Source organism: Sus scrofa, chromosome 18, assembly GCF_000003025.6.
Source record: "Sus scrofa isolate TJ Tabasco breed Duroc chromosome 18, Sscrofa11.1, whole genome shotgun sequence".
NCBI lineage: Eukaryota > Metazoa > Chordata > Mammalia > Artiodactyla > Suidae > Sus > Sus scrofa.
Genome location: NC_010460.4, coordinates 19,471,574 through 19,480,403, shown reverse-complemented (window position 1 = coordinate 19,480,403; position 8,830 = coordinate 19,471,574). Strand labels below are relative to the sequence as shown.

The window sequence follows — 8,830 nt, the reverse complement described above, 5'->3', positions numbered from 1 at the left end:
GCTTGAGGATGGTAGCTGAAGGGCAACAGCTCATTTGCTCTAAAATGGCCAAGGAGTTCCTGCTGTGGCACAGTGGGATAAGAATCTGGCTGCAAGAGCTTGGGTAGCTGGGGAGGCCTGGGTTCCATCCAGCAGTGAATTAAAGGATCCAGAGTCGCCACAGCTGCAGGGCGGGCAGCTTGGATCAGTCCCTGGCCCAGGAACTTCCATAGGCTGCAGGTGCAGCCATAAAATTAAAATATTAATAAAATAAAATGGCCAAACCGAACAGAACTAGTCACTTGGGCTAGGCTGAAGGGATAGAGGAAAACCACCCTTGTGTGCTGCCCCATCAGCAACATGGAAAATTTGCTCAATGCAAGCTCACTCTCCTGGCTGGACCCCTGCTAATTAAAAGGTGTAAACTCCTACAAAGTGAAATCAGACTCGGTGACTGAAAGCAAAGGAGTGAGAAAAAGTAAAATAAGCAGGGTAGGGAAGGAAAGCAGCATAAATTTCCTCCGCCAGGCCAGCATATGAGCGTCATCAGAGAGGGACTGCCTTCTTTTGGACATAACCAAAGACACTCCAGGGCCAGCTGTGGGCAACCACAGTTCAGAGCATCACACACTTGTAGCAATAAAGACTTGATGCCCCACTTTTGGTTTCCTGACACCTGCTCTCACAGCAGCAGGGGCAGCTGTCCTGAGGGAATCTGAGGTCATCTCTCACACAGGTCCCGAGCTGGAAGGACTTGGACAAGCGGGAACCGCAAACCCTTGGTCTTCTCCATGGGGCCCAGGACAAGTTGAAAGGTCTAACCAAAAGCAGAAAAGATTGGCGGATTGGGGAGCAGGGCGGGACGTAGTAGAGGCTTCAGCTGACTTCAGACACCCCTCTGTCTCCACCACCGTAAACCAGAAGAGTCCACTCCCTGCAGACGACCAAGCTGAACCATCCTCAGGCCAGTCAAGGGGGCTGCTGAGCCTTTGACAGCTACTGGCCGTGATTTCCACCCATCTCTTGCCCCGGGGCGGCGGCGGGGTCACCAGAGCCCCCTGGCCCGGGCCTCTCGGGGCGCCCGGGACGCTGAAGCTCGAGCTCCTCCTCTCTCGCATCCCTCCCCTCCTCTTCCCTCCCTCGGCCAGTCCCTCCCCCAGCCGTGGCGGAGGGGGGGCCGGGCTTGGCTCGGCGAGGGCCGTGCATTCCAGAGAGCCGAGCGAGCTAGAGCAACAAAGGAGCCGGGTAGTTGGCGGGGAGAAGTCGGGGGGCTGCGGCGCGCTCTGGTGAAGGGGGCAGCTGGGCCGCGGGCTGGCGCGGGGGCGCAGCCGAGGACCGAGTCCCGCCTCTCCGGCCCGCGCCTGGCCTCCTTCGCGACGCCAGGAGGTGATTTTAACGGTGGGAGAAGGAATGGGGCTGGAGATTGGGGGCCCGGGGGGCTCCCGGGGCTGAAGATAACTGGGATTACCAGAGGAAGGGGTAGGAAGTTGCGCATCCCGGGCCGGGCCTCCGCCGCCCAACATGGGCCCCGGGTTCCAAAGTTTGCGAAGTTGGGCGCCGAGGGCCCGCAGCGCGCGGCGCGTCGAGGGGGGCCCGGCACCAGACTCGCGGGGCGCCCGGGTCGCCTGAGCTGGCCCCGCGGTCCCACGGGTTGCGCGTGTGGCCGGGGGGCTGCGGGGAGCGGGCGGGGGCGCCGGGGCTTCTGCTGAGTTGGCGGGTTTGGCCATGGCCGCTGCCCGCCTCGCACGGGGGCCGGAGCTCCTGCTCCTGGGGCTGCTGCTGCTGCTGGTGCTGCTGGGGGACCCGGGCTGGGGGGCGGCCTTGAGCGGGAACGCGACCTGGCCTGGGCCGCGGAGCGCGGGCGGGAGCGCGAGACGGAGCGCGGCGGTGACCGGCCCTCCGCCGCCGCTGAGCCACTGCGGCCGGGCCGCCCCCTGCGAGCCGCTGCGCTACAACGTGTGCCTGGGCTCGGCGCTGCCCTACGGGGCCACCTCCACGCTGCTGGCCGGGGACTCGGACTCCCAGGAGGAAGCGCACGGCAAGCTGGTGCTCTGGTCGGGTAAGTGCGCGGGAGCCGGAGCCCGAGGCTGAGGTGGTGGGATGCGGGGGTTCTTGGAAAGAATAGGCTCAGGCCTGAACTTTTGAGAGGGCGGGAGCCGCTCCCTGGAGAGGTGGAGGAACAGAGTCTGAAACTCTGGGAAGAGGCTGTGTACAGACTGGGACCCTCGGTGACGAGGAGGGAGGGCGAGGAAGTTGAGGAAGCGGGTCACAAAGGGCCTGGGCAGGGCGGGTTAGCAAAGGATGCGGGGGAATGAGGGGCCCGCGAGCGGGGAGCTCTGAGACACAGGAAAGGACGTTTTTTAAAAGAGCAGATGCTCCACCTAAGAGCCACTTGGGAAGCAGGGCCCTTGGGATTTCAAGGAGGTGTTTAGCCGTTGAAGAGACCGCTGGGAAATCGAAGTGGAGAGGGAAGAGCGAAAGATGGGGGTAGAAGATTTAGGCTTTGAGGGAGAGGGTGGGGAGAAGAATTGAGTGAAATTTGCGAAGGAGAAGAAACCTCTGGTGATGAGTAATTAAAAGATAACTGGAAAGTGTCAGAAATTTTATTTTGGGAGACAGGAAGTCCAGAGAACTGTCACCTTAACCTTGCTGTCACCAGAGAGTTCACAGTTTCCCCATCTGGAAAATGGGATCTTGGTTCCTTGTCTGAGTTGTGAGGGAATGAGACTCTCCGAACGATTATTCGTGGATTTTTTTGAAATTTGGATCTTCAGACTGGTCAGGGCTGCGGAAGGATACTTAGCTCTGGGATGTGGGAAGCGTGTGGATACTTCCATGGTGATCTGAAGTCCCAGAACCCTCACCTGGCCGGGCCTGAAAAACCAGACTGAACCCAAGCAGATCCTTCCTAGCAGTGTGGAGTGGGTTAGCCCCCCACCTGTCACTCTTCTGGGCTGGGGACCTGAGTAAGGCTTGGGAAGGGAACTGGCCTTGCCATCTCTTGCTCGTAGTGAGTATGATTGCAAAATTGTCCTTGAAGAAGGAAATAAAAGCAAAAGCCATGGCGTCCGGAAGACTCACTCCCTGGTGCCGAAGTGGGGGGCCCAAGTCCTTCTGATCGAGGCCCCCAAAAAAAAGAAAAAAAAAAAAAAAAGCAAAATCTGGTGAGAGACCTGACAACTTCCTTTTTTCGATAGGCCCTGGATGCCCCATATCTCAGTTCTGCTCCAAGGGCTAGTAAGGATCCTGATGGGGGAGGCTGCCTGTCATTGTCAGCTTGGCCACTAGAGTTCCCAGAGCCTTTGCCCGATATCGGACAAAGTTATGCCATTCTTGGCTTGTACAGATGCCAGAGGAAGAACTTAGGAGATGGCACTCATGGTGGAGCCACATCCGATGTTGGCATGAATTTCTAAAGTCAGCCTGTAGGGGAGTTCCCGTTGTGGCTCAGCGGAAACAAATCTGACTAGTATCCATGAGAGTGTAGGTTTGATCCCTGGCCTCACTCAGTGGGTTAAGGATCCGGCATTGCCGTGAGCTGTGGTGTAGGTTGCAGACGAGGCTTGGATTTGAACGTTGCTGTGGTGTAGGCCAGTGGCTACAGCTCCAGTTTGACCCCTAGCCTGGGAACCTCCATGTGCCGCCAGTGTGTCCCTAAAAAGACACACACACACACACACACACACACACACAAAGGCTGTAGGCAGAAACCATGTGTAATCAACAGTAGCTGTGAAAAAATCCACATATGACCACAACATAAGATCTATGTGATTTTTGCATACATTTACTCTTTTATGGTAATATATATAAATATGCAACATCTAGTAATATACAGTATATAAGAAGGGGCATACAGAAAATATCATTTTAGACTTTAAAGTTACATAAGTGCAGAAGAGCAGAAGAGTGAATAACAATAATAATAATATAAGATCCTTGCTTCAGCAGAACATATACTAAAATTGGAACGATACAGAAAAGATTAGCATGGCCCCTGCACAAGCATGACATGCAAATTCATGAAGTATTCCACATTTTTAGGACATGATGGAAGATAATACGAGAAAAAGAATGGTGTATGTATGCATGACCGGGTCACTTTGCTGTATGGAAGAAATTGACAGAATATTGTAAATCAATTATACTTTAATTTTAAAAATTAAAAAATAAATAAAAGAACACAGGCATTCCCATGTGGCTAATTGGGTTAAGCATCCAGTGTTGTTACTACGCTGACTCAGGTTGCTGCTATGGCACAGGTTCGATCCCTGGCCTTAGGACTTCTGCATGCTGGGGATGTGGCCAAAAAAGAAAAGAAAAGAGCAGAAAGAAAGGTATCAACAAGGTGCCTTTGAGTTTAGGAGCCAGCTATATGGAAAAATCTAAATGTCTCAGCACGAGGAGTTCCTGTTGTGGTGCATCGGAAATGAATCTGACTGGTAACTGTGAGGTTGCGGGTTCGATCCCTGGCCTCGCTCAGTGGATTAAGGAGCGTTGCTGTAAGCTGTGGTGTAGGTTGCAGACATGGCTCAGATTCTTCATTGCTGTGGCTGTGGTGTGGGCTGGCAGCTGTAGCTCTAATTTGACCCTTAGCCTGGCTACCTCCACGTGCCGAGGGTGTGGCCCTAAATAAAAAAAAAAAAAAAAAAAAGAAAGAAAGAAAGGAAGAAAGAAAAAAAGAAAAAAGTCTCAGCACTAGAATCTCACCTAGTTCTCAGTTGCTCACACTATGAGAGGCTATTCTTTCTCTCTCTGTCTCTCTCATTTATTTTCCAGTAGCCCACAGTTAAGTCCTTTCAAGTTAAATGTGTGTGTGATGCTGCCCTTCTGTAGTTACTGTCAAGTCAGGGAGGAGGAAGGGTATGAACCTCTTTCTAGCCCTGAGAGCAGCTGCTGAGCAGGCAGGAGTGGTTTTGGCAGGAAAGTTTAGGAGTTAGAACCATCCTCTAGGTGTGTAGGTTTGAACCTCACTAGCTGTGGCTCTGGTGGGGCAGGGGCCTGCAGGGGTGCCAGCACTGAGCCCCGGTCCTTAGTTCACTCTGAGCTCTCCTCAGCTGTCACCCTTCACCCCTCAGCCCATTCCCATTTGTGCTTGTGTTCTGGCTGTTCTCTTTCTGCATCTGGCCCTTGTGTTGGACTGTATATGAAGTAGGGCCAGAAGCAAGTGTTGATTTGAGCTGGATCATTGGGTAGAGTGAAGCCAAGCCAAGTCTGAGAACCTCAGATAAACCTTCAGCTGGGAGTTCTGGCTGGCGATTCACCCTGTCCTGAGCTGGTGGTCTTGCTTTGGCATCGACATGGTCAGTAGCATCGGGCTGTTGGGGGTGTTTTTGTGGGTGAAGGATGGAGATGTTTCAGGTTGTCTTCATCTGTAAGCTTGTGAAGGTAGAGGCCTGTTTTTTTTTTTTTTTTCACTTTTTTAAAAGTTTCAGTTCTGGGCATTCCCAATGTGGCTCAGCGGTTAATGAACCCAACTAGCATCCATGAGGACTCGGGTTCAATCCCTGGCCTCGCTCAGTGGGTTAAGGATCCGGTGTTGCTGTGAGCTGTGGTATAGGTCGCAGACACGGCTTGGATCTGGTGCTGCTGTGGCTCTGACATAGGCTGGCGGCTGCAGCTCCAATTCGATCCCTGGCCTGGGAACTTACATATGCCACGTTTGTGGTCCTAAAAAGAAAAAAAAAATCTCAGTTCTGAGGTCACTCATTCATTCAGTTAGGTATTGGGTGCTTGTTACATGTCATCCTGGATCAGGTTCTGGGCAGATAAAGATGAAGTTTTCAGGCAGGATCCCTGCTGTCAAGGGGAAGGCAGACAAGTAAATAGGCTTTAGTGATATCTATGAGAGGTATTGTGATCAGGTATGATGCTGAAGGAACACAAATGACTTTGGGAAGCAACGGAAGACCCCTCCAGAAGAACTGACATTTAACCCACCACTTGAGAAATAAGTAGGAATTACTGGGACCAAGGAAAGTTCGTCGGCGGGGAGGGATAAGAGGATTTAGGATACACAAAAGTGTAAAAGTGGGAGGACTTGGTACTTATTAGGAAATACAAGAATTTCAGGAGTTCCCTGGCGGCTCAGCAGGTTAAGGGTCCAGTGTTACCACTGCTGTGGCTTGGATTCGATCCCTGACCCTGGAATGCTGTGGGCATGCTGTGGGCACTGCCAAAAAAAAAAAAAAAAAAAAAAATTAGTAGAGCTGGATCAAAGCATGTGAAGGTTAGAATTATAAGAGATTAGACCCAGAGAATTAGAAAATAAAGGCATTCAGGAGTTCCCGCCGTGGCGCAGTGGTTAACGAATCCGACTGGGAACCATGAGGTTGCGGGTTCGGTCCCTGCCCTTGCTCAGTGGGTTGATGATCCGGCGTTGCCATGAGCTGTGGTGTAGGTTACAGACGCGGCTCGGATCCCGCGTTGCTGTGGCTCTGGCGTAGGCTGGTGGCTACAGCTCCAATTCGACCCCTAGCCTGGGAACCTCCATATGCCGCGGGAGCAGCCCAAGAAATGGCAAAAAGACAAAAAAAAAAAAAAGAAAGAAAATAAAGGCATTCATACCCCAGGGTAGGAAGTTTGGTTGTTATCCAGAAGGTAAGGAGCCACTGCAGGCTTTTAAGTAAGAGAGAGATGACATCATATTTGCATTTTAGAAGGGTCTCTGAGTTCTGTGTGAAGAAGCGACAGAAGGAGGGAAACCTGGAGGCTTGCTTGTTTGTTTATTTATTTATTTATTTATTTATTTATTTTTTTGTCTTTTGTTGTTGTTGCAATTTCTTGGGCCGCTCCCGCGGCATATGGAGGTTCCCAGGCTAGGGGTTGAATCAGAGCTGTAGCCACCGGCCTACGCCAGAGCCACAGCAACGCGGGATCCGAGCCACGTCTGCAACCTACACCACAGCTCACGGCAACGCCGGATCCTTAACCCACTGAGCAAGGGCAGGGACCGAACCCGCAACCTCATGGTTCCTAGTCGGATTCGTTAACCACTGCGCCACGACGGGAACTCCCGAGGCTTGTTTGTTTAAAGGATGACTGCAGTAAGTGGTCCAAGTGAGAGGTGATGGTGGTCAGGACCCGGGTAACAATCTGGAGGAAGTGGACAGATTCTCAGGTTTCAGAAGTAGAACCAGTGGGACTTGCTGATGAGCGAGGAGGAGGAGGATCCAGGTTTCAGGCTTGGATGGAAGATACCATTCCCTTTCACTAAGCTGGAGATTGCAAGAGGAAGAGGTTTAGGAAGAAAGTATGGGTGAGGAGTTCCCTGGTGACCTGGTGGTTAAGGATCTGGTGTTGTCACTGTTGTGGCTCTAGTCACTGCTGTGGTATGGGTTCGATACCTGGCCTGGGAACTTCTGCATGCTGCAGGTGCAGCCAAAAAAAGAGAGACAAGTATGGGTTTGTTCTGGCCATGTGAATTAGAGGCGCTCATTGCACATCTATGTGGAGGTTCCCGGCAGATCTGGAATAGGAGTTGCTGAAGAAAGGTGGCCAGGAGTTCCTGTTGTGGCTCAGTGGTTAATGAACCCGACTAGTATCCATGAGGACATGGGTTTGATCCCTGGCGTTGCCGTGAGCTGTGGCTGTGGCATAGGCCAGCAGCTACAGCTCCAATTCGACCCCTAGCATGGGAACTTCCATATGCCACGAGTGGTGCAGCCTTAAAAAAAAAGAAAAAGAAAAGAAAGGTGGGAGTTCCCTTCGTGGCTCAGTAGTTAACGAATCCGACTAGGAACCATGAGGTTGAGGCTTCGATCCCTGGGCTTGCTCAGTGGATTAAGGATCCGGCGTTGCTGTGAGCTGTGGTGTAGGCTGGCAGCTGTAGCTCCGATTAGACCCCTAGCCTGGGAACCTCCATATGCCGTGGGTGCAGCCCTAGAAAAGACAAAAGACAAAAAAAAAAAAAAAGAAAGAAAAGAAAGGTGGCCAGTATGTGCTTCCTCAGCTTAGATAGCTGAGCCTTTGGAAGCATGGCCATCAAGTGAGGAAGTCGATAGCTCAGTTTCTAGGTTGATGTAGAACTCAGGTCGGTCCCTCCTCTATCTTTTTTTTGTCTTTTTTTGTCTTTTCAGGGCCTCACCCACAGCATATGGAGGTTCCCAGGCAAGGGGTTGAATTGGAGCTGTAGCCGCCGGCCTACACCACAGCCACAGCAATGCCAGATCCAAGCCACATCTGCAATCTACACCACAGCTCATGGCAACACCGGATCCTTAACCCACTGAGCAAGGTCAGGGATCGAACCCGTGTCCTCTTGGATACTAGTTGGGTTCATTAACCACCGAGCCACAGTGGGAACTCCTGACTTGGAACTCTCTGGACTTGGGCTTCTTCAGGCATTCAGCATCTTTCTTCAGGATAGCTGGAAATGTCTCCTCTCAGGCATTCCAAGCTTACCAGACAAACATACTATCTGGGCCATGGTCCACCTTTGGCCAGATCTGGTTGGTTTGGTAAATGAGGTAAGAAAGCAGAGAGACCTGTGGCTGGCGAGGGAAATATGTCCCTGAGAGCCAGCACGTAGCTTCTTTGACCACTGCTGTGCTCTGTGTGCACACAGGGCTGTGTGGCTGGTCCTCCAGCCAGGGATAGCCCATGGGAAAGAGCAGGAGAAGCGGGAAGGAATTTCTCATGTGCCTTGAGCTCAGACATGCAGTTGAGAGATTAAGAGGGGGGTCTCTTGTTGGTGAACATGGGTTATTTGCAAGGGCAGATCTGGAAGCATTTCCTTAGAGCTGTTCCCAGACCTGGCTGATGATTAGAATCAGTTTAAAAAATATATTTTGGAAAGTATAAAAATACAGAAAAACACCCATGGGCCTAAGTTTTCATTTTTGCTTCAAAT

General features: G+C 51.9%; 1 protein-coding gene across 1 annotated transcript in view; it reads left to right on the top strand.

Annotated features, from left to right (window-relative positions):
- The window catches only part of SMO (smoothened, frizzled class receptor), a 28,067-nt gene continuing 20,844 nt past the window's right edge, over positions 1,608–8,830 (top strand). The window contains exon 1 of the mRNA XM_003134680.5: positions 1,608–2,038. Coding sequence (XP_003134728.1) covers positions 1,705–2,038 — 334 coding nt within the window. The 5' untranslated portion in view covers positions 1,608–1,704. The remainder of the gene's footprint in view (positions 2,039–8,830) is intronic.